Source organism: Condylura cristata, unplaced genomic scaffold (assembly GCF_000260355.1).
Source record: "Condylura cristata isolate star-nosed mole 26May11 unplaced genomic scaffold, ConCri1.0 scaffold00011, whole genome shotgun sequence".
Taxonomy (NCBI): Eukaryota; Metazoa; Chordata; class Mammalia; order Eulipotyphla; family Talpidae; genus Condylura; species Condylura cristata.
Window position 1 is genome coordinate 36,775,284 of NW_004567112.1, and position 26,460 is coordinate 36,801,743.

At 35.9% G+C, this 26,460-nt stretch overlaps 1 protein-coding gene and 1 pseudogene across 1 annotated transcript; both read left to right on the forward strand.

Moving 5' to 3' along the window:
• The first annotated feature begins 40 nt into the window (after positions 1-40).
• ECD (ecdysoneless homolog (Drosophila)) lies at positions 41-24,835 on the forward strand. The gene is made up of 14 exons (XM_004680777.2): positions 41-411; positions 1,680-1,885; positions 4,890-5,007; positions 7,786-7,873; positions 7,984-8,162; positions 8,924-9,116; positions 9,669-9,797; positions 11,777-11,905; positions 13,753-13,838; positions 18,828-18,934; positions 19,064-19,247; positions 20,335-20,402; positions 22,192-22,403; positions 24,472-24,835. The coding sequence occupies exons 2-14, from the start codon at positions 1,681-1,683 to the stop codon at positions 24,691-24,693; spliced, it is 1,920 nt and encodes a 639-aa protein (XP_004680834.1). The 5' UTR covers positions 41-411; position 1,680; the 3' UTR covers positions 24,694-24,835.
• LOC105853491 lies at positions 11,918-12,857 on the forward strand (annotated as a pseudogene).
• Positions 24,836-26,460: the final 1,625 nt, after the last annotated feature.

Consider the following 26,460-nt stretch of genomic DNA (forward strand, 5'->3'; position numbering starts at 1 on the left):
GCTTAGTGCTCCGGCGGAAGCATAGCAGTGACAACGCCGGGAGTTCCGGAGCCGCGAGGTTATCTGAAACTACCTCAAATCTTTTGCTAGCCCGAAGTCCTAGACCCGCGTCCGGATCGCGTCAAAGCCAGAATTTGGCGAAGGTTGACGGCGTCTGACACTTCACACATTGGGAGAGGCGACTGAGGAGAGGTGCAGTGACAGACGAGCTGGAGAGGCCCTACGACAGTAACGGAAGTGGCTTCATTTTGTCAGATGGGAGGGAACGTAATCTAAGAGCACTGGACTCCAATTCTGACCGTTACTGTTCCGTCGTTTTTCTTTCATTGCTCCTGATTTTCTCATCTGTACAGTGAGGACCTGAATGATTTCAAAATACTTTTCATTCTGACACTAAATTCTTCAAATCAGGTGTGTCTAGCATTATGGGATGGGTAGGTTGAATAGGTTGGAAGGACAAATAACGATTTGGCCAGACCTTGGTGAATGAGAGACTTGTTCGACGTACAGATTCCTCTGTACCTTGTGTTATTCCATCAGAAATCTGATTAAGCATCAAAGTCGAATCGCTTCCTTTGCGTGGACTACCCAGTGCAGTGCCTTACTTTACCAAGCTTCTTCTGGCAATTGTAAGCTAGTACTCTACCATGTAAAGAGATCTCTACCACTTCTGTTAGCATATGCCTGCTGTATCACCTGAGAGAGGAAAAGGGGCAAAATTTAGGATAGATACTTGTAGGATAGAGAAATGTGGACAAATGACTGAATATTTGTGGGTGAGATGATAGGACATGAATGCCTTGTTTTTAACTCCTCTTGTGCCTCACAAAGTACATAAAAGGAAACAAACTGTGGAGTAAGGTCTGTTGCCCTTGAGCGTTGAAAAAGCTAAACTGGGGTTTTACAATGAGAGAGTAATTCTCTTATTCTAGAATTAAGGGGATAAAACCCAGAAACTGAATGACCAAAGTGATATTTGTAATTGGTGATAGAATCAGAATTTTTGATATATTTAAACAGATTTTGCAGTGTCTGAAAGTATGTTACACCACTATTACAACAAGGCCAGTCGTTTTATATTTTGCTCTTAAATAATAGCTAATTTTGGAATGTCCTTTTGGATTTCCCTTCACTGTATTACGTCAGAAGTTTACTTAGGCCCTCTCTGATGGTGTAAGGGATTTAGTCTAAGCACTATCAATTATCGCCAGCCACAGCACAAGATCCATCCCCACTCAGGGAGGTGACCCACATGGTGCAGCAGATTCTTCCTGTCGTGGCCTGCTCCCCTCAGCAGTGAATTTCAGTCAATCCGCCTTTGCTCTCCATTCTTTCTGGTGAACCCTCTCACAACCACATCCTTCCTCCCACCTCTGGCCTACATCCCAGCTCTTATATGCATAAAAAATAAAGTAGATCTTTAAAAAATAAACAAACAAAAAAGTTCCTCCAACAACTAAGTATAAAGAGCATACTTGAAGTATAAAAATGTCATTAGAAGAATACTGAATATATCAAATGTTACTGGAGTTTGTACAAGGTCAAGGCAAAAATCATGGTGTTGGTATGTAGATAATTGAATTTTGGAAAGCAGTATTACCAAGAATGTTTCAGGAACTGAGATATTCTACATTATTCTCTATGTTTTATATTATTGACATTTTAAATTATTTTTCAAGAATGGAGAAAAATATGAAGCTTGCTACCGTGGAAGAAACTGTGGAATACCAACTGTTTCTGATACCAGATGAACCAAGAAACCCAGAAAAACAGGAAGAAATTCTTCAGATGTATATTGAGAGAATAATGACCCAGTTTGCATCTATGCTGGCTCCCTATATTTGGCAGAATCAACCTTTCAACCTCAAATATAAATCTGGGAAAGGTAACCTCTTAGCTATTTTTTATTTGATATGTATGATCTTTAATATTCAAATAGCAGTGGTGTAAAGCAGCAGCCCGTAGATAATTTATGTTGTCTGATTTATGTCTTGAACTTTTTTAGATTAGTAATGCTTGCCCATTTCAGTTAAAACCTTAAACAAATTTTAATTCATATTGATGAAAGATTCCTAATAGTCATTACCTAGGAAATAACATATACTCATTGTCATTAAACTATGGCTATCCTTTTGAAATTTATTCTTTCCTATGCCGTAAAGTATCTCGGTATCTGTAATAAATAGTTTATTTTACTATCACTATTGATAATATGTTAATAGGCTGCCAGTTTTACATAGTTGTTTTGATAAGTATCTAAAAGTGGTTCTGCCTGACTTATAAAGAGGAACAATTGTACTTTATCACCATTTGCCACTCAGAAGCATTTTTGTATTTCCTTTCCTGCTTCTCTGTGTTGTCAGTACTTAGTATCTGATGTCTGACCAAATATTACACTGTGTCTTATCTCTTGTTGCTTGATAAAATGAATCATGGATAGATGACCAAGGCTTTTTTAATGCAGTGACTTATATGGGGTCTTGTTTCAAGAGTCTGGCAACTTGTAATACCATCCATTTGGTTCTCAATTTATTGTTCATTTCTTATATTTTAATTTGCAGTTTCCAGATGTCTTCCCTACTGTTAGTTTTATTGAACAACTATTCACTGAAACACATATTTTTTTGTGACAAGAACACTGTCACTTAGCAAAACACATCCGAAACCAACTCATTTTTTTCTAGAAAATTATTTTTTACCTAATGTTTCTTCATCTTGCTTTATGGCATTGCTCTCACCTAGTTAGCCTAGCTGGTTAGTAATTCAGAATCATATTCAACTTCTCCCTTCACCATATTTAGTTAAAGGTGCTAAAATCCTAGTGTGATTATTCCTAAAACATGACAGGGGTAATATTTTATAACTTGTATCTGTTTGACTAAGCTCTCTTCATCTGAAAAAATAAATCTGTTCTTGGTGTTTACATTTCCTCACACTGCTGCCAGTTACCTTTTAAACACAAATTTGATCATGTCACTCTCCTGCCTAGCATCACCTTTCAACATATTCCCATTGCTTCATGATGAAGTTCAAATTGAAGTTTAACGTATAAGGCAAATAAAGAGAGACTCTTAAGTGGAGTCTAGTTAAGGAACTTGGAAGAGTTGGAGTAGAGAGGATTTGGGTGAGCCCTTTTTCCCACCTGTTTTCTGCCATGACAGCTATTGAGATACTTTGTCGTGCGTTTGTTTGATCTTCAGGCTATAAACGTACTACATCAATTAATTTTTGTGTTGAAACTAACCTTGCATTCTAGGAATAAACTCCATTCTATGAGTACTCCTTTTAGTGTGCTGTTGAATTCCATTTGCTAATTTTTTTTTTCAGGGTTTCTGTATTAGTGTTTATCTGGGATTTGTTCTATAGTTTTCTTGTTTGTTTTTGGGTTTTGCATTAGTATAATACTGATCTCATCAAATTAATTTGGGAGTGTTACCTTCAATTTTTTGTAAGCATTTGAGAAATATTGGTGCTAATGTTTCATGAAGTCATTGAACATTCTTTGTTGGGAAATTTTTACTAAATTACTAAATTTAACTTCCTTACTAGTTAGTAGTTTATTCAGACTTTTTGTTTATTCACAATCTGTTCTTGATTGGTTGTGTGTTTCTGGTAACTTACTAATTTCTTATAGGTTATCCAGTTTGCTGTATGATTTTTTATAGTGTTCTGCTAGAGTACCTTTTATTTCTGTAGTAAAATATATCCACTCTTTCATTTCTGATTATTTGAGTCTTTTTTTCTTAGTTAATTGAAGTATTTTGTCAATTTTGTTGATCTTTTTCAACAAACCAGCCAAGTTTGTTCTTTTTCCACAAGTTTTAGTTTACTCTTATTTTTTGTCTCAAAATATGTTTAATTCCCTTGTTATTTATTCTTTGACCCACTGGTTGGTTAAGAGTATGTGATTATTTCCCCATATTTTTGGACAGTGTACTTAGTTGAAAATTACTCCCAGAGCACTTGCTTGCCTGTCATTCATCACTGTGCCTTTGTACATGTTTCTTTTTTTTTCTACTTTTTCCTGTTCTTTTTCAGAAGCCTACTCTTGATCATTAAATGAGTGTAGTTCCAGTATCATATCCTTTATGCTCACATAGTATGTGAGCATAATGTCAATGTCTACCTGTTCATCTTGTTTTTTGGTGTTTTTTTTAAGATTTATTTATTTGTTCATACAGAACTGGGGTACAGGCCAGAGGTGCAGGGGCAGTGAAAGGATTCACCAGAGACAGAGTAGGGAGCAGAACAGGCAGATTGACAAAGTACAATACTGAGGGGCGCAGCGGGCAGGTCAGGAGAGGTCTGCTGTGTTTTGTGGATCCCCTCCAGGGCAGGTGGGGATCAAACTCATGAGGAAGTGGCTTTAGCTGCTTAGTGCTTGTGCTTTATCCCACTGTGCCACCAGGGAGGGCCATCATCTTGTTTTAAGATGGCTTGGTTGTCTATCTCTTGTTCTCTAGAACTTCAAGAGTAGACTTCTGTCTTTTTCAAGAATGCAACTTCAGTTCCTTTTTTTATTTTTAAAGATTTATTTATGCATACAGAACTCTGGGTAGGTACAAGCCAGAGGTGCAGGGGCAGTGAGAGGATTCACCAGAGTCAGAGTGGGGAGCAGAACAGGCAGATTGATGAAGTACACTATTGAAGGGAGCAGTAGTGAGACAGGAGAGGTCTGGATCACCTCAGGGTGGGGATCCACTGAAGCAGCTGCACCTCTGTGGCTAGCTTCACAGTGCTGCACTTTAACCCACTGTGCCACCAAGGAGAACCCCAACCTCAGTTTCTAGTGTAATAGCTAGAGCATAGTCAGTCAATGAATGTTTAGTTGAATAACTTATATTTTTATTTCCACTGACAAATTTGTTTTGTTTTTGTCTTGTTTTTAGGAGCTGTCCCTGCGCATATATTTGGCATTACAAAGTTTGGAGATAACATTGAAGATGAATGGTTTATTGTTTATATATTAACACAAATTACAAAGGAATTTCCTGAGTTAGTGGCAAGGTATTATAGTTTTTTGGGTTTTTTTAGATTTATTTATTTGTGAATACAGAACTGGGGTACAGGCCAGAGGCTCAGGGGCGGTGAGAGGCTTCACCAGAGACAGAGTGGGGAGCAGAACAGGCAGATCAATGAAGTACGCTGCTGAGGGGAGCAGCGGGTGTGTCAGGAGAGGTCTGCCACACCATGTGCTCACCTCCAGGGCAGATGGGAATCGAACTCATGTGGAAGCAGCTTTAGATTCTCAGTGCTGTGCTTTAACCCGCTGTGCCACCAGGGAGTGCCGGTATTATAGTTATTTTAGTAATTCTAAAACAATTCTGTTGAAACTGACTGTATTTTTTTTTAAATAATATAATTTATTTTCACATCATTTTATGCCTTTTTCCATCTCAGGTTTAATCCCCATGGGCTTCCCACCATCAATTCACCCATGTGTCATCACCATAGCCCCCCCACCCCATTTTGGATCCCACCCCTGTTAACATGTCTCTGGTATATAGTTGTTCATTATTATTATTATTTTCTCCCCTGGTCCTTTATACTCCTTCTATGAGTGAAACCATCCAGTATTTTTCTTTTTCTTTCTGGCTTATTTCACTAAACATGATCCCTTCCAGCTCCTTTGATGTTGCTGCAAAAGGCATGTATTTATCATTTTTGATTGTTGAGTAATAGTCCATTGTGTATATTTACCACATATTTTTAATCTAGTCATCCACTTTTGGGCATTTGGGTTCATTTCATGTCTTTCCTATTGTAAATAAAGTATCAATAAATATGGGGGTGCAGGTGTCTTTTTGAATCAGTGTTTTTGTGTCTTTTGGGTAGATACCTAGCAGTGGGATTGCTGGGTCATGTGGAAGCTCCATTTTTAGTAGTTTGAGAAACCTCCAAACAGAAACTGACTATATTTTTATCAATTTTGTTTATTTTTTCCTGTAGTCTAGAAGAAATTGTACAAATTTGGATCATAAATTTTTAAAATGACTTTTGTGCCTTTCTTTTCTCTTTTGAATTCCTTTTCTTGAGGAAGATTTGAAGTATCACTAGAGAGGTCAGCTTCTGAAATTTTTCAAGCAAAACCTACTTAGTTTAGGTTTTTTAATTCTTATAAAAGAAGCAAAGAGTACAAAAAGATATAGTGCTCTGGCTTCCCAAAAGTAGTCACCATTATATGTCTTGTGGATCTTTAAAAAAGTTTATTTTGTATAACCCATTTATTAGAAAAGATCACTAATTATTTTTAGAATGGTAATAGTAATGTTTAAAATTATAGTTTTTATCTCTTAGGTTTACTTTTTTTTTTTAAAGATTTTATTTATTCATACAGAACTGAGGTACAGGCCAGAGATGCGGAGGGTGAGAGGATTCACCAGAGACAGAGTGGGGAGCAGAACAGGCAGATTGACGAAGTACACTGCTGACGGGAGCAGCGGGCGGGTCAGGAGAGGTCTGCCATGCCATGTGGTCACCTCTGGGGCAAGCGGGGGTCGAAATGCGGAAGTGGCTTAAGCTTCTCAGTGCTATGCTTTAACCCGCTGCACCACCAGGAAGGGCCGGTGTACTTTTTTTTTTAAAGATTTATTTATCTATGCATACAGAACTAAGGTACAGGCCAGAGGTTCAAGGGCAGTGAGAGGATTCACCAGAGATTGCGTGGGGAAAAGGACAGGCAGACTGACGAAATACACTGTTGAGGGAAGCAACAAGCGAGACAGCTGATGTCTGCTGCACCATGTGGATAGCTCCCTAGCCAGGGATCGAACTCGCACTGAAGTGGCTGTGGCTAGCTTGCAGTGTTGCCCTTTAACCCATTGTGCCACGGGGGAGGGCCCAGGTTTACTTCTTAATGTCACAGCATTGGAGATTGCTTAAATAATCATCCCATGTGATAGAGAATAGGGAAAGATATAATAGATAAGGATGGCCATGAATTAATACTAGAAAACAGGTGATGGGTACAGTTCGTTTTACATATATTTTTGTATATATTTGAAATTTCAATATAATAATATCTTTCAAAGTTTTGTCTGTAAAACTAAGCTTTTTCTCACTGAGCTGCTAATATTTAAAGCTCTTCAAAAAATGGAATCACTTTTTTTATATCTTCTTTACTGGTTGTTCTCCAAATATCCATCTTATGTTGCCAACCTATGGTTTTTCCTTATGCTGTTCTCTTTTCCAAGAATATCACTGCTTTCTACCCATTAAAAGTGAAAAAACCAAGAACATTATATAAAATATACTAAGATAAGAGGAGATAAGAGGAGAAAATAAGTGTGTATCTGCCTGTTAGCTAAATTGGACATATATTCTGAAGGATAAATAAGAAATAGTAATCAAGGGGAGGGAATTGGGCATACAGGGACAAAAGTGGGAAGAAGACTTTTTCATTGTGTACTTTATATGATCCTATTACCTATTCAGAAATTTGAATTTTAGAAAGTGATGCAAATAAGGGAAAACATTTTCCTTCAAGTCATCGATAGCACTTCTTCCACAAAGACTGTTCTAATCTTGGCTAGAGATGATGTTTTTTTTCTTTTAAAACTATAGTACTTTGTTTATTTTCTCATATTTTTACTGTTATTTATATATTTACTTTCTTCCCTTCTTAATGGTCTCTTTTAGTACTTAGTAGTATAATGTTGCTTTATTCTAGATAATACATACTCAGATATTAACTAAAATAAAAGAAACAGTGTATTACAATGAGTCCATTTTGGTTGATAGCAAATATGTGCTTTTAAGTGCAAATTTAAATTCCTTTTGTTTTAGGATTGAAGATAATGATGGGGAATTCTTGTTAATAGAAGCTGCTGACTTTCTCCCTAAGTGGTTGGATCCTGATAATAGTACCAACAGGGTAAGTATATCAAAATTTGGAAAGTTTACAGACTTGACATCAGGTCATGGCATTTCTTCAGTGGAGTAGTCAGTGCCTAGGATGAAAATTTAAATGTTATCATTTTGTAGGTGTTTTTCCACCATGGGGAGTTGTGCATTATTCCTATACCTAAGAAAGCAGAAGCAGTATCCTGGTTACCCACCACACCCTTAACAATCCGACAAGCACTGAATATAATCTCAACACACCCGGAAAAAATTTTGGCTTCAGAATCTATACGAGCTGTTGTGCATAGGCGTATCAGAGGGTAAGAAAAACAACACTTGTATTATTTATTGAGGAAGCTTGTACAATTCACGTCTTTCGCTAAATACAGAATTTCTTTGTCGTAGACTAATTTTCATTGTCTTAATCCTTCTTGAAATTTACGAAAAAATTTTACTAACAAATTAGACACCTTATTTTAAAATCAAGAAACAAATGTCTTTAATTCAAAAATATGCTAATTCAGTCCCGAATTTTCTTATTTATTTACCTTAGCTATTGTAAGTATTATTGATATGCACATATAAAAATTTAGAAACCTTTGGGAATGAAAATGTCAGGAAGTACAATGTACTCAGATTTATCATGTGGTTCTGGAGGTGTATAGAAAACTCTCTTGATTTTGGTAGGATAATTTAGGCTGTATTTGGAAGAGAGAGTCTTAGCTTTATAATATTGTTTCAGCCATTCAAATTTGACTATTAAATGTTCAGACCATAAATCCTAACAATATATGACTTTTAGTTTTGTTTCACTACATTTGTTTGATTTTTTAAAAGAATAAACTGATTTTATACTTATTCCAAAGTATAATAGGGTTTTTGTTTTCTTTTTTGGAACCACTTTTCTCTTCCCCACACCTTTCCTACAATCTTTCACATACACAGAATTTTAAACTTTCTTGTCACTCACTCTACATTTCACTATTGAGTGAACCAAGAGAACTTTAAAGAGGAAATAAATGGTATAAGAATTCTAGATATTTGCATATCATAAAATATAAGTATTTGTTACTTGTCACAGATATCCAGAAAAAATCCAAGCCTCTCTTCATCGAGCACACTGCTTCCTTCCAGCTGGCATTGTAGCAGTACTGAAGCAGCGCCCCAAATTGGTGGCTGCAGCAGTTAGGGCATTTTACCTAAGGGATCCTATTGATCTGCGAGCCTGTCGTATTTTCAAGACATTTTTGCCTGAAACACGAGTAATGGCATTGGTAAGATTTCTCTCTTGGTTAGTTTTTTTTTTTTTTTTTTTTTTTTACTGAAAAGAGAATTGAATATTAACTGTCCACTGAAAAAATTGCAAATATTCTGTTTTCTCATAGTTAATATATATTTTTTTCTTTCATCCAGTGGAGAAAAAGTTCAGATCTGACTGTTTTATATTTCAGTGTTTCCTAACCATTAATGATCATATTTTCCTTATTTAAATATTATTTCCTTCTTAACAATAAAACATCTGTCATTTCCTGAGAATTAAGAATTATTCTTTATCTTCTATTCACCAAAATTGCCACATAATGTAGCTAATGATAAGAATTCCCACAGTGATAACTACATAGTAAGTAGACAGTGAAGGTAAATTTTATGGTATGTGAAATTATATTTCAATAAAGGTGTTGCCTAACTATAAGAAGTGTATAGGTTAGATATCTTTGCACTGCATGTGAATCTAAAGTTCATAAATGGCGTTATTACTACTATGAAGTGATATTAAAAATTGTTATTTCAGAAATAGATTCATGTTTTTGTGTCCCAATGTCTAGGTCACTTTCACAAAATGTTTGTATGCACAATTGATGCAACAAAGATTTGTGCCAGATCGGCGAAGTGGATTCAGTCTTCCTCCTCCATCTCATCCCCAGTACCGGGCTCATGAATTGGGCATGAAATTGGTAATGTTGTTCTTTTATGTAAAAGGATTCTTAGTAGAATAATGGCACATCATAGGAAGTTTAGAAATGTACCTTTCTCATGTTAGAATGTAGTAAAGTGTGACTTTTTAAATAATAAGGAAAAACGGATTATTCAACTAGTTATGATAGAATGGTTATGAGCCCTTCTGAAAAAGTTGATTCCCTCATGACTTTACCAAATTAAAACTCAGTTAGACCAAATATTTAAATGAAAAAAAATGAAACCATAACAAGTTAGAAAAATATAGAACTCATCTGACTTGGAAAGGCCTTTCTAAGAATTACTTGAAACCAAAAGCTATATAAGAAAGGTTAATAAATTTGTTGGCATGGCAGACCTCTCCTGACCCTCCTGCTGCTCCCCTCAGCAGTGTACTTCATTAATCTGCTTATTCTGCTCCCTACTCTGTCTGTGGCGAATCCTCTCACTGCCCTTGCACCTCAGGCCTATACCCCAGTTCCGTATGAAACAAATCTTTTTTTTTAAATAAATAAATCTTTAAAAAAATGAGTTTGTTTCTATAAAAATTGTACATTTCTGTGTAGGGAAAAAAAAACACCCTATAAAGTCAAAGAATAGTAAAGCTGGAGAAAGTATTATAGTTGCAATCTATTTGATAAAAAACTGAATCCCTTATATTTTCCTACAAGTCAGTATGAGAAAAATAATACTAGTCAGTTAATAAACAAAGTTTAGAAACCAGGATCAGATAATCCACAGAAAAGGAAATGCAATTGATTCTTAATTTAAACATGAAAAATAGTTATCATTGGTCATAGTTAAATGCAATTTAAAGTTACAAAGTAGGGTGTTTGTTTTTTTTTTACTATTTTTTGGCAAATATCAAAAAGTTTAATAAAATATACTAGATTTATGGAACTATATAAAGAGACATTTTTAGTAGTAATATAAATTGATTCAATTCTTAAAGCAATTTGTCCATCAGTATTTAAAATGCGCAACACCTCTTAGCATTTCAGTTCTAGACAATGTATTTCATATGACGTGAGGATATTCATGGCAACATTGCAGTAGCAAAAACTACCTAAATATTTATTAGTAGAGAAATAGATAAGTTGTGATTTCTTCATGAGGTGAGAGAGAAATTGTTACGTGTACATGTGAAATGTTCTCTAAAGCATATAGCTCATGACAAAACAAGGTGCACAACAGTGTATGTATATGCTGCCGATTAGTGACCAAAGGGATGAAATAGCAGGGTATGCATATACAGACACATACATGTAACCATGAGTGCATTGGTTACTTCTGGAAGGATGTACATAATATTGCAAGATTAGTCCTCTAGAGTAATCAGAGGCTCACCTTTTTAATTATTTTGTCATGTGCATTTATTACATTTCTTAACTGAGCTCTTAAAATGAAGTGATTTCTTTCTGTTACTGGCCATACTCCATTCACTTATAAAAAGAAATTTCTGATTTTATAATTAGCAGAGAAGTCTTTTTGGAGAAAACAATTTCTTTTTAGTATTTACTTTTCCTTTATTACTTTTAGTAACAGGGAAATTGAGTAACTTGTCAATAAAGTCAGATTTTTTAATAAAATTAAAAAATATTGTGGCTCTCCCTGGTGGCGCAGCGGGTTAAAGCACAGCACTGAGAATCTAAAGCCACTTTTGCATGAGTTCGATTCCCACCAGCCCCGGAGGTAACCACATGGTGTGGCAGACCTCTCCTGACCCACCCGCTGCTCCCCTCAGCAGTGTACTTCGTCGATCTGCCTGTTTTGTTCCCCACTCTGTCTCTGGTGAAGCCTCTCACCGCCCCTGAGCCTCTGGCCTGTACCCCAGTTCTGTATGCACAAATAAATAAATCTTAAAAAAAAAAAATATTGTAACTGTCCATAGGCCCATGTGTCCAGTCACCTAGTGCTTGAGCTTGGTTAAGTGGAAAGAAAATAACTTAATAATAAAAATTCTGTATATTCTACCCAGGCTCATGGATTTGAGATCTTATGCTCTAAATGTAGCCCACATTTTTCTGACTCCAAAAAATCCCTTGTGACTACCTCTCCACTCTGGACTGGCTTCCTTGAAAGTCTGAAGAAGAATGATTATTTTAAGGTAGGATTTTCAATGTATTTTTGTATAAAAATGGTACAATCCAGGAAACATCAAGCTAGGAGATTTATATTCTATGGTCCATATTTAATATGTAACAAAATACTTGAAGCTAAAAAGGGGCCATTCTTGGAAGTTCAGTGGTAATGAGGGAATGTCTATGAACTGTTTACAGTGTTTTAGAAAAACGTATAACATTTCCATAAAGTTGTAAAAGTTAATACTTGTATCAGATGAATAATAATGCATAATCTATGAAACAAACTTGAAGACAACTAATAGAAAAATTAGCAGACATTGATTTTAAAAATTACAAAAGACAGCTAATATCTTACTTTCATAGTAATAGAAGTAGATATAATGAACACAATGATACTGTTTACATATGTTATAAAAAGCATATGAAGTAACATTACTATTGAAAGTATAGTGAAATTAATACTCCTGTACATTGCTGATAACATTGTAAACTGGTCAGGCCTTAATCATAAAGAGTGTATTCCAAGAGCTATAGAAAAATTTAAATGCAGAAACGTCACTCTGAATAGTCTGTGTGAAGGAAACATACAAAAAGAGGTTAAGTCCATAAAAATAAGCTAATTATAAAGACCATAGGATGGGTGTCAAAGGGACCTTCAAGCAGAAGCTATACAAGTTCACAGCCACCACAAACTTGGATAATTTAGGACAACCAAATACACAGTTTTAAAATAGAATGTGTACCCAAATGCCCAAAGTTACCTCCCTCTTACCCTAGTAAGATTTGTAACAAAATCAGTGTGAATAGAACTAATAGTTCTAATGAGGTAGTGAACCCAAGAGACATATCCGTGCTAGCAAACTATCAGAATTCATACACTATCAAAGTAGTCCTGCAAGAGCTTAACACCTAATGATATCTAAATAAAATGTGAAATTCCCTCAGCTCTCTGAAAGATAGTGTTACAGCAGTTAATCAGAAAAGAAAATCTATAGGCCCTCCCCTTCCCCCATTTTGTATTTAAGCAGTCTTCATTTTCTATAGTAGTATATTATTTAGAAGCATCTTATAGACCTTTACAGTCTTGTAGACTGAAAAGTAATTTCCCATTCAAAGGCAGTTTATGTTGTAAATAATACCAGTTTTAATCCACTTGAAATATTGTGCTATTTAAAAAAAAAAAAAAACTAAATCTTTACTAATAGCTTGCTATTGACCAGAAGCCTTCCCAATAAAATGAAGCCTTCAGTATATAGTATACTGAATGTTTACAATAATTTAAGTTGGAGAAAAGAAATCACAAATAGATAACCTTTACCTTCATCAGCTTCACATTGAGTGGGCTGAAGAAGAGCACGGTTAAAAGAAGTCTGTATTTAAGCAGATGTTCAACATTCAAACCTTTGTTGTTCAAGGGTCAACTGTGTATTTTTTAAAGAAGTTGAAATATAAGTATGAATGCCAGTCACCATAAATATGTAGATGAAAGCAGAAATGTAGTTAAGGTTGGGATTGTGTTTTTTTTTAAATTTATAACATATTTTCTGAATTAATAACTTATGATTACTTTCATTTTATGAATTGATTAGTTATTTCTTAATAACTAATTACATAACAGGAAAGGGTAGAAATATTTGTAATTTGTAAAGAAGTCCTTAATGATGAAAAGCATTAACCACTGCATCTTGTCTACTCCCCTTAGTTAAAGAAACTGAAGCCCAAACCAGTTCATTTATGACAAAACAAGGACTCTTGAGTCCAGTTTTATGATTCCTGAATGACATACGCTGCCTCCCTGAAAGTTGCTGATGAAACTGTTGTTTTAATGATATGTAAATAATTTTCTAATAAGCTGTTGTTGTTTTCTTAGGGACTAATAGAAGGTTCTGCTCAGTACCAAGAAAGGCTAGAAATGGCAAAGAACTACTTTCAAATCTCAGTAAATCAGCCAGAAAGGTGAGTTTACCACTACCAAAACATAGCAGCAGAGTGGTAATTGGCCAGAAGTTAAGGAGGTAATTACTCTTGAGGTGGTTGTAGAAGTTGGAGTTTGCATACAGGGGCAAGGATCATAGTACAGATGGGACTGGGATTGGAGGAGAGGAGGTGTTGCTACCGAAGATTGTTGGCACTAGCAGTTATCATCCAGTGGGTAACATTCTTAACTCCATAGTTTATACTAGAGGAAGAAAGAAATGAACACAGGTTTGAAGGAAAGGAGGTAGCCTTTTAAAATTTAATGAAGTTGAGTTTCAGTTCTGGTAAAGATGGAATAACTTGTAACTAACTGTATGCTGAATTACAAACCTTGGACAAAAGATTAAAAAACAATTCTTTAAAGATACTGGAGAACAGGGCCCTCCCTTGTGGTGCAGTGGGTTAAAGGACAGCACTAGAAGCTAAAGCCACTTTATCATGAGTTTGATCCCCACCCCAGAAGTAACCACATGGCATGGCAGACCTCTTCTGACCTGCCCACTGCTCTTCCTCAGCAGTGTACTTCGTCAGTCTGCCTGTTCTGCTCCTCACTCTTGTCTCTGGTGAATCCTCTCACCACACCTGCACCTCTGGCCTGCACCCCAGTTCTGTAGGCATAAATAAATGTGAAACTTAAAAAAAAAGATACTGGAGAACAATAAAAGAAGACAAAAATTGAAGTAATGGAAAACTTGAAAGAAGAGAAACTACAGTGGATGAAGTCCACATTTATCTTATTTATCCCTAGGGCACATCCTAGTCAAAATGTTGCAAAGGAAATAATTCAAGTGAAAGTCATACTGAGCTGAGGAATCAAAGGTCAAAATTTGAGTATTGTAGAAAATCAAGTTTATATTTGCAAAATTGAATTTAAGATACAGTGATTAAATAACATGAAAGAAATAGCTTCATATATGATACTTTATGGTTGAAAACCCAAATGGCTTGAGAATATTTTTGTTTTATTGGTGGTGTTTTTTGCTTTTGCCTTTGTCTTTGTTTTTGTTTTTTTGTGTTTGTTTTTGAAGGATTTATTTTTATTGTATACAATTGCTGGGGTGTAGGCTGGAGGTACAGCAAATGAGAGTATTCACCAGAGACACTTGTGAGCAGAACAGGCAGATGTACTGAAAAACACTGCTGAAGAGAGCAGTGGGCGAGGTAGGAGAGGCCTGCTGTGCCATGTGAGTCAGCTCCCTGGCTGATGTGCTGCAGTGGTTGGTGATAGCTTGCTAGTGGTCTCTTTAATCCCTGCACCACCAAGGAGACCCATGTCTTTGGTTTTTGTGTTAGATTGAAATGATTTTGAGCTTCCATCATTTTATCAAATATGCCAAACACCATATATTTGGACAGTAAAATGGTCTTTAAAGACTTTGTGAACCAGAGTTGATATTTAGAGAACTCTAAACCCTAAGAAGATGTCTGTGGATTTCGATGGTAATGGCTTTGCAGCAGTCCTCCTCTTCCATGAGTATCTAGTGGCACCTCTGTCCCATTCTCATGTTTTATGGTAGTAATTGGTGGAAAATAGGATACTTTCATAGGGCATCATTAAAAAAGAAATAAAACCTGATAAAGAAGAGTCAGGAAGTAGAAAAGCTGGCCAAAAAGCTAAAGGGATTTATAATGATTTTTATTTGCATATAGGGGGTCACTCTGCTGTTTAAAGCGTTACCTTACTATCTTGGAGAGAAGTTAAGAAATTAGACTAATGTGTAAGAAGTTTAGGACTCCTTTCATAAAATAAAAAGATTGGTGGTTGAATTAGTTCTTTTTTTTTTTTTTTTTTTTGCATAGAAGAACTGGGGTGTTGGCCAGAGGAGAGTGATGAGAGAATTTACCAGAGACAGAGTGGGGAGCAGAACAGACACATTTACTGAAATCCACTGTTCAGGGGAGTAGTGGGCCAGACAAGAGAGTTCTGCCATGCCACAGGGAGTTAGCTCCCTGGTGGGTGATTGAACTCAGGCCATACCAGTGGTAGTACCAAGACTTAATTCCTAGGCCACCAGGGAGCCCCCTAGTTCTTTTAAAATAATAAATTTTGGTGGTGCTATAAAAGTGACATACTATAGTGGATAAAGATATAAGAAGGAAAAAATTTATACCAAAGAGTCTACCAGTATGGTCATTTTGACCTTACTGCCTTCCAGGATATTTTTTACTATTATCTAGTTAATTAAATACATTTTTTCATACTGTGTAGAAATTGTACATTCTGTCCATAATTTTTACTCAATATGATCTTACATGTTCTCATATTAAAGCCTTTAGAAGCATAATTTTAGATAGCTGCCTGACATTTCAGCATATATACACAACACAATTTACTCAACATTTTTTTTTTAAGATTGATTTATTTATGCATACAGAATTGGGTGGGTACAGGCCAGAGGTGCAGGGGTGGTGAGAGGATTCACCAGAGACAGAGTGGGACACAGAATACACTGACTGGTGAAGTACACTGCTGAGGTCAGTAGCAAGTGGGTCAGGAGATGTCTGCCACACCATGTGGGTCACCTCTGGGACAAGGATCGAAGTCATGCTGACATGGTTTTAGCGTTTTAGTGCTGTGCTTTAAGTCACTGCGCCACCAGGGAGGGCCCCCTTCTCAACATCTTTTTGCTATTAATAAAAAAAACTACAAATAGTTTAAGTGTCCAATATGTTATTTTATTTTTTCCAATATTTTAATTAGTGTTACAATGAGACTCTTATTTCCCTAGCCAGGATAATTTGTTTTTCTTTCCCTCTAGTAATATTAATATAATTTGGAATAGAGACAACTTCTTATAATCCACATGATTTAGTAAGGTATGCCAGTATTTATTAAGTGAATGCAATTCCATTGTAGAACTTAATTTGCTCCATTCTAATAATTCAGACAAAGCTTCATCAATGTGGAATCACATCACCATCACAAAATTAACTCACTCATCATATAAGTTATTTCTACATATTTATAGTAGAAAACAAATATTTATAGTAGTGGCAAAAATGACCAAAACTGCCTTCAAACCTTTGTTCTGTCCAACTAATTGACCTTGCAAAAGTTATTAAACTTCACTGGGCTCTGGTTTTCTCATATGTAGAACTATATATAGTAGTTACTTGAATACTGTATAAGAAAGTGTGTTTTAAAAAGTGCTAGCCTTGGGCCCTCCCTGGTGGCGCAGCGGGTTAAAGCACAGCACTGAGAAGCTAAAGTCACTTCCGCATGAGTTCGATTCCCGCCTGCCCATAGGTGACCACATGGCGAGTCAGACCTCTCCTGACCCGATCGCTGCTCCCCTCAGCAGTGTACTTCGTCGATCTGCCTGTTCTGTACCCCACTCTGTCTCTGGTGAATCCTCTCACCCTCCGCATCTCTGGCCTGTACCCCAGTTCTGTACAAATAAATAAATAAATATTAAAAAAAAAAAAAGTGCTAGCCTAGCATGTAACAGATAAATTTAATTTCTTTCCTCTGGGTTTTTCTTTCCCACTATATATGTATCAATAGAAAGAGAGCTGTACTAGACCAACAATTTTATAGTGGTATTCTATGGTGCCCGATGCATAGGCAAAAGCAAATTAGGTGTTCTTTGGGCTTCTAGTCTCCATTTCAACCAAAATGATTTTTCTTTTTACCTTTCCAACTTTAAATACAATAAGCAAATTAAGTTGTAAGGTAATTTGAAGTATACATCTTAAGGATTTGATATACATTGTGAAAGGATTTCTACCTTTTGGCTAACTAATAGACCCATCACCTAACATATTTTTTTTTTGTTTTTTGATGCTGACATTTATTCTCTTTTAGTAGATTTCAAAAGCAATGTGATCATGTTTTATATTATGCCCTTAGATTGAATTCTTTCCTCTTATAGCTGAAAGTTTGTGACCTTTTATTATTAAACTCTCCCTATTTCTTTTTTTTTTAATTATTACAAAAGTTTATTTTTACATCATTTTGCACATTTTTTTTTTCCATCTTGATTGTAATCCCCGCGGCTCCCTATTTCTTTTAACCCCTTGTCTCTATAATTTTTTACTGTCTCTATGAGTTGTTTTTTTTAGATTTCACATTTAAGTAATACCATGTAGAAATTCAATGACATATTGTCTTTCACAGTCTAGCTTATTTCAGTCAGTATAATGCTCTCAAAATTCATGTTTCACATATAGTAAGATTTATTTCTTCTCATGACTAATAATATTCCATGTACTTATACACATAACCATTGGTGGATGCATATTTTTCCCCTAAATTTTAGCTATTATGAATTATATTTCAGTGAACACATGAATGCAAATATCACTTTGACAACCTGTTTTCATTTCCTTGGGCTATATATCCAGAAGTGGATTTGCCAGTTTTTGAGAAACCTCCATGCTGTTTTTCATATTGATTGTACTAATTTACATTTCCATCTATAGTATACAAGGATTTCCTTTTCTTCAGATCCTCATCAACACTTGTTTTCTTTTATCTTTTTAATTATAACCATTCTTTTCATTGTATTTCATCATTTTGAGACTTATTTTGCTAATGAGTAGTGATGTTGGGCATTTTTCTTGCACCTGTTAGCCATTTGTATGTCTTCTTGGAAAACTGTCTTTTTGATTCCTTTGCCCATTTTTTAATCATATTGTTTTTAAATATTGAATTGTATGAGCCCTTTATGTATTTATATATTAGCCCCTACTTGGACATATAGTTTGCAAATGTATTCCCCCATTCTATAGAGTGCCTTTTGTTGATGATTTTCTTTGCTGTACAAAAATTTTTTCTTTGAGTTCGTTTATATCTTAGAATTCCTGGTGGAATTTTATTTGAGGAAAAGGAGCCTATATCCTAAAACAAAGTTTAGAAACAAATTAGACTAGGTGATTTCTTCCAATTTAAAAATATTATTTGGGAGTGATGATTATTCTGAGCTCTCTTAAAAATAGCTGTATCTTTTCTTTTTTTTTTTTTTGTAGTGTTCTTGTTATGAGTCCAGGTGAAGAAATCTTAACCTTATTACAGAAAATGCCATTTGGAATAGAAGAGCTTAAGAAGGAAGCAGCTAATCTTCCTGCAGAAGATGGTAAGTCGTGAACCAGAAGAGAGCAAAAGAGTTAGAAAGGATTAAAGCATTTCACTGTCCTAGGGTGTTTTCCTGAGAGTACCTGTCATATAAGTCGGTATGGCAGCATCATGCTTCCTTCTTTTTCAGATGATAAGTGGTTAGATATTTCACCAGATCAACTAGACCAACTCCTGCAGGAAGCTGCTGGCAAAAAAGAAGCAGAGCCCACTTCCAAGGGAGAGGAGCAGAACTATGACTTAACTCAAGTCTCAGAAAGCATGAAAGCTTTCATATCCAAAGTCTCAACCCACAAAGGAGCAGAGCTGCCTCGGTAATTATCACCTATATGTTGACATCATCCAATCATTGCCAGTATCACCTTCATGTTTTCTATTTTAAGTGAATGATTGTACTGCTTTGTTTTCCTCTTCTGGTGTCAGATACCATGATAACTTAAGGTCTAGAGTCAGATTTCTACTAACTGATTCCTTTGTGATCCTTAAAATTGTCCAGAGACACCACTCAGTAGATCTAAAAGTCACCATCTTACTATCAGGGAAACCATGTATTTATGTCTTTTAAACTTTTATTCTGAGCTTTATGAATTCTTTAACATCTAGCTGTAATCAAGCTCAGACTTCTGATCTCCTATCTTGCAAGCAGATTGGACATTTTATACTCAAAAGTGGGGGTAGGGAGTTCATCAGAGGAAGAAATAATAATAGAAGCGATAGGAAGTTACATTTGGCAATAGGGAAAAAATGTAGATGAGATTGTTACTTGCACAGCGGATATATCCTTGTTAGTGTGGTTCTTGAACCTCATGAGAAGATTAAAATTTATCTTTACATTCTTGAAGAATACAGAGATACACTGTTATACTTATTTTTAAAAATTTTGTTCTTAAACAGATGACTTTATTTAGATAATTCAGATAACTTCCTTTGCAAAATCTAAATTTATCTCTGGAAGGTAGAAGGTGGCTCAGTCTCTAAATAGAATAGTTAAAGGATTTTTTTTTTTAAAGATTTATTTATTTATTCATACAGAACTAGGGTACAGGCCAGAGATGCAGAGGGTGAGAGGATTTACCAGGGACAGAGTGGAGAGCAGAACAGGCAGATCAACAAAGTACACTGCTGAGGGGAGCAGCGGGCGGGTCAGGAGAGGTCTGCCGCGCCATGTGGTCACCTCTGAGGCAGGCGGGGAAAAAACACAAACGGAAAAGACTTAAGCTTCTTAGTGGTGTGTTTTAACCCGCTGTACCACCAGGGAGGGCCCAGTTAAAGGATTTTTTTAATTTAAATTTCATTTCCTTTCTCTACCTCTTCTGGTGCAATTCCTAAGAATGGTACCACTTCAAAGAAAATTTCACAGTTATTTCTGGAGAAATTGATTTTTTTCCTTTAACTTTGCAGAGAACCTTCTGAGGCGCCAATCACTTTTGATGCAGATTCTTTCATTAATTATTTTGATAAGGTTTTAGGTAAGTTATAGTATGATGTTTATTTTCATTTTGAAACTCTTAAGTGGTATTGCTGTTACTAGAGTAATGGAATATTGAATCTTTTGATAGTCAAAATATTTGCTTTTCTTCATGGTCTTGAATTGATTTTAACGATGACTTTCTGACTTTTTAAATGTTTTTGCCTACTTCAGCGCCTGACACACTATCCACTCATTAATATTTTTGTTGCTTGAATGAATACTCTGTTAGAATTTTATCTTGGCCACTGTATTTTATTGCTTTCTTTCTCTTTTAAAGTTATTGCACTTATGCCCTAATAATAATTATTAAAAAAAATAGCCATTACAAAATCAACAAAGGATATAAATAGGCAGTACCTTGGGAATCTAGTTAATAGATATTTGGAAATACTTTAGTATTTTTAGTAAGCAAGTAAATACAAAGTAAAAATAAGAACTTTTTTTTTTTTGCCCATCGTGTTGGCAAAAATTTAGAAAATTGCTAATCAGTTTTCTAATGGAGAAATGAGTGCTGTCAAATTGTGGGGGTAGGAGTGTAAGTTTTCTTTTCACAGAGCATTTGGGACTCTAGAATATTTACTAATTTTGACTTAGCAATTTCACTTCCAGGAATTTACTGTATGAAAATGATATATATGCTAAGATAATGATTACAATATTAAAGTAGCAAGAAATGGAGTGTCTTAAATTCCCACCAAAAGGGATATATTTAAATAAATCATAGCACATCTATATAATGAAATGCTGTCCAGCATTTTTTTTAAAGATTTCTTTATTTATGCATACTGAGCTGGGGTACAGGCCAGAGATATGGGGGGTAATAGGATTCACCAGCGACAGAGGAGGGAGAAGAACAGACAGATCTACTGAAATACACTGCTGAGGGGAGCAGTGGATGAGACAGAAGAGATCTGCTGTGCCATGTGGGCTATGGATTGAACTTGTGCTGAAGAGGCCTCAGTTAGCTTTGTAGTGCTGTGCTTTAACCTGTTGCGACACCAGGGAGGGCCCTGTCCAGCATTTAATAAAGAATGAAATTCATCTATTTGTTTGGCAGAGAATGACCTTTAATATATATAAAAAAAAGTGGAAAAGCAGCCATAGTTCAATATATGTGTGTGTGTGTGTTTAGAAAACTTATATTTTTGTATGAAAATTGTTAAAAGTTTGATATATACCAAATTGTTAAAAGATAATTAACTCTGGGAAGAGAGATGAAAAACAATGTGTCTCTGTGAATTGAATGTTTCCATCAAAATGTATTTATGTGTTATATAGTTTTTGGTTTTTTTTTTAAAGACTTATTTATTTATGCATACAGAACTGGGGTACCAGCCAGAGGTGCAGGGGCAGTGAGAGGATTCACCAGAGACAGAGTGGGGAGCAAAACAGGCCGACTGAGGAAGTACATTGCTGAGGGGAGCAGCGGGCAGGCCAGGATTGGTCTGTCGTGCCATGTAGGTTACCTACGGGGCAGCCAGGGATCGAACTCATGCCAAAGTGGCCTTCAGCCCTTCAGTGCTGTTCTTTAGCCCGCTGCACCACTGGGAAGGGCCCAATTATGTAGTTTTTAAATGAAAACATTTTAATTGATTCACATTTAAAAAAAAAAACCTGAGTCTTGCAGCCCGTTTACTTTTCTGCAGACATCTACTAGCAATACTATTTTTGGAAGGAACTTCTGGTATATAGGTCGTTTTCTGCAGGTTATAGTTTAATACTCTTGAAAGGTATAGTCACTTTAAAAAATTACCAATTGACTCTTTTTTTTTTGGCGATCTGTGTAGGACCAAGTTCTCATGAGTCTGACTCTGATGATCTGGAAGAAGACTTTGAAAATTTAGACAGTGATGATGACTTAGATTTTGAAAGTGAAGAGGCCTGTACAGGAGCATCTGTAAAAGGAACTATTGATAGTCTTAAGTCATACATGGCCCAGATGGACCAGGAACTGGCACATACCAGCATTGGCAAAAGTTTCACTACACAGAAACAAATGGTATGTATTTTAATCTATTTTCCTTTCTAATAATAATAATTTCTTCATTAATAATAAAAGATAGCAAAACTTAGATCTTTATTTTTATTTTATGATGAATTTAATTTTTTGTTAAAATATTTTTCTTAACTTTCGTAGGGTAAAGATTATTTAGTTTTCTAAATGTAAACTTAATTATATTACTTATTCTATGTTATCAGGATTTAAAATTTACAAATCATGTATTATGTTTAAATTAGTATGTGTTTGCATACCACTAATCAATTAATTCTAAAATATGAGAAAGAGGGCCTCTCTGTTGGCATTGTGGTTAAGTCTCAGTGTTATCACCACAGTACCCTGAGTTCAATCCCCTGCCAGGGAGTTGACCCATATATAGCTCAGCAGACCTCTCCTATCTCACCTGCTGCTCCTCTTAGCACTGTATTTCAGTAAATCTGCTTGCTCTGCTTCCCACTCTGTCTCTGGTGAATCCTCTCATCTCTGATGCCTCTGGCCTACCCAACAGTTCATATATGCAAACAATATTAAAAAAGAGAGAGCGAGCCAAATTTTTTTTTCTTAAGATTTATTTATTTGTGCATACAGAACTGGGGTACAGGCCAGAGGCTCAGGGGTGGTGAGAGGCTTCACCAGAGACAGAGTGGGGAGCAGAACAGGCAGATCCATGAAGTACACTGCTGAGGGGAGCAGCGGGCAGGTCAGGAGAGGTCTGCTGCGCCATGTGGTCACCTCCAGGGCAGGTAGGAATCGAACTCATGTGGAAGTGGTTTTAGATTCTCAGTGCTGTGCTTTAACTCACTGCGCCACCAGGGAGGGCCTCACCCTGCTTTTTATACCAGCACTATCTAACCCTAGGAAGACAGTAGAAAGAGAATGGACCCTCGAGTCTCTTGGATTAGGGCTTGCAGTTCAGTTCAGCTGTCCGCTGTGAATGTATTCATTAATCAATAACTTCACGTCATCTTATTAGTATGAGAACCAAATGAGATAACACTAAAACCGACAAGCCGTTAATTTTTGTTATTCCTTTTTTTTTTTTTTTTTAAAGATTTATTTATTTGTGCATACGGAACTGGGGTACAGGCCAGAGGCTCAGGGGCAGTGAGAGGCTTCACCAGAGACAGAGCGGGGAACAGAACAGGCATATAAACGAAGTACACTGCTGAGGGGAGCAGCGGGCGGGTCAGGAGAGGTCTGCCGCACCATGTGGCCACCTCTGGGGCAGGCGGGAATTGAACTCATGCGGAAGCGGCTTTAGATTCTCAGTGCTGTGCTTTAACCCGCTGCGCCACCAGGGACGGCCGTTATTCCCTTTGTTTTAATTATCTAAACCACATTTAAAATCTGTAAGCAGTTCTAGTATTGCCAAAACCAAGTAACAGTGTTTCTTACAATTTAATGTGAGTATGTACCACTTAAAAGATATTGTTAAAATGCAGGTTCTGAGTATGTAGGTTTGGGGTGGAGCCTGATACTTAAATTTCTATCGAGCACCCAAGCAATATACATGCTGCTGGTCCAATGAGTAGCAAAGATATAAAGGTTTGTACATCAAGCTGTAGTTTTTTTGATCCTTTACTCATTATGAAATCAGCAATTCAGGTAATTCAGAGTCTTTGTTTTACTTTTTATTTTTATTGAGGGAAGGAAAAGAAAATATAGGTGCTTTCATCTAGAAGAAAATTTAATTCCTTTTTTAATATTCATTTTTTTTTTCATTTTCTTTTTATTATACACTATTTTATGTGTTTGCTTTAAATTTAGGCAAACCATAAATGTACCTTCTTAACTCTGGTTACAGTATCCCTTGTGATAATTCAAAATCAGGAAGAAATACATTTGATTCGCAGAAACATTTCGTAGAACAAAGTATTATAGTCTCTGAAACTAAATTTTAATGTGTATCAAATTCCTTAATAAATTTCATTTTTACCTTTCTGTCACAACGGATAAGAAGTATTTTATAAATTGGCAATTCCATTTTATGATATAGGCATTTTATTATTATTACCATCCAACCTAATTGCATATTACCCCATGATTCTCTATTCCCTCTGTAATGAAGGAACCTCTGTCCCAGACCAATTCAGACGAAGAAGATTCTGGTGCAGAAGGATCTGTTATGACACCAGTGGATGTAGATTTAAACCTGGTTTCAAATATATTGGAATCGTATAATTCTCAAGCTGGACTAGCAGGACCTGCTTCCAACCTTTTACAAAGCATGGGAGTGCAGCTGCCTGACAACATTGATCACAGACCCACAAGTAAGCCAACGAAAGATTAATGAACATACCTAGGCTTTTTTTTTCTTCAATAAATATTGAGTGTTTGTGTTCATTTCTAGTTTAGATTACCCATTTAATAAAGTGTTTTTTCATTACAAGTTTCACAGGTGGACTTTCCTCTATGAATCCTAAATTTTGCAGTCTCTGCTCAAGTCCTTGTGATCTCAGCTCTATGGTTCATACCATTTAGAAGTTAAAGTTAGAAGAGAAAGAAACCCATAGGTAGCCCCTGAGATAAGATTTACTTTTCATATTTAGAACATTCATTGTGTTTTATCTGTACTGAAAATTAAATGTTGACTAGAGAAAGGAAGGTAGTATAGGCAAAAATAGGAATAAATGAGCGGCTTTTTTACTCAAGTAGTAGGATTGACTGAACTTGAGTCAGGCTCATTTAGGTGACATACATTTGGTTTAACATTTTGTCTGGTTTTGTTTTTGTGCTTCATGGACATGGTGAGTTCTTCTTATCTTTAGCACCTTCATAATTCAGGGCTATAAATTCTCCAGACAGGTATAAAGTACAGACGTACCAAGACTTATTTAGGTGCCATTTTTAGTCCCCCAACCTTGCTCTCCTGCCTTAGGGTTCAGATATCCTTGACATTCTAAGAAGAGCCCTCTTCCCACTCACTGCTGGGAAACAAAGTTCAATTTTGCAGCTCCTCCTGTTAAGCACTCTCTTCTTTTCTAAAACAACATATTAATCAAAAAGCAAACAGTTACTCCATGGTAAGCTTGAGAAACTCATAACCAGGAAACCCATACACTCCCCTTTCTATCAGTGTTTTCAGGTTGGGGATGTGTACACATGTGCTCACAAACACACCCACATAGAGATAGAAAAGATTGGGAGACAGTAATACACATGAACCCTGAACTGTTTTCTTCTAACTGCAAAATATGAAGAAATCTGAGGATCTCTCTCTGGAGAGTACTTTCCCTTTTCCATGCAGGGTTCAGCTCAGGTCAGAATAAGCTGCCAATCTAACAGAATAAACAAGTCCCATCATATAGTATTACTTAATATTTCCAGATAAGCTACTTTGATTATTCACAAAGCAATGTTGGTTTTCTGGCAATGTCAAGAGCAGTGACCTGCTGTCATCAAAAGGAAATAACAGTGCTTCAACTTTCATTGTTCTAGCATCTCTTTTGTTTAGTACTATGAGACAATGTTGAAATGTGAATGTGTCTCTGGCATTTGTCTTTAATCACAAATCATTGCGAAGATACTACTCTTTTTCCCCAGCCATTCCTTTTTTGACTAAAACTTTCCTCTGTACATTGCTTGAGTCATTCCATACACTTTGAACCTGGACTTAATTTGTCATACTAATGAAGATTATTCTTCTCCCCATCCCCAATTCTTTCTTTCTTCAATTTCCTTTTAAGATAGAAAAAAAAATACATTGGGATAAGAGTGGAAATTTATTTCTTCCAGATAAATTCTCTCCTTGATGGCAAATAAGAATAGTGAGAAATGTCAAATTTAGTTTATCCCATAAAACTCACTAATCCCTTACTGAAAGTTCTAACATGTATTAGCTGTGCAAATGTCAGCAACAATTTTACATTTAGGAAAATAGGCATTGAAAGTGATCTTTTCCTTGGGTCACAAACTGAAAATTAACAGCAAAGAAGACTTAACTGTCTTGAGCCTCACTGGAAGGCAGTTACCTCTACAGAACACTCTTGGGGAAAACCACGCTTTCTTTATACCTTCAGATGACTTAAATGTCTTTTATGTAACTGCCATATACAAA

Bases quoted from the DNA above. Each gene is read 5' to 3' on its own strand.
- ECD (XM_004680777.2), top strand. From the start codon at position 1,681: ATGGAGAAAAATATGAAGCTTGCTACCGTGGAAGAAACTGTGGAATAC. The intron at 11,906-13,752 runs GTAGGATTTTCA...TTGTTTTCTTAG, and splicing joins AGAAGAATGATTATTTTAAG to GGACTAATAGAAGGTTCTGC. The intron at 18,935-19,063 runs GTAAGTCGTGAA...CTTCTTTTTCAG, and splicing joins TAATCTTCCTGCAGAAGATG to ATGATAAGTGGTTAGATATT.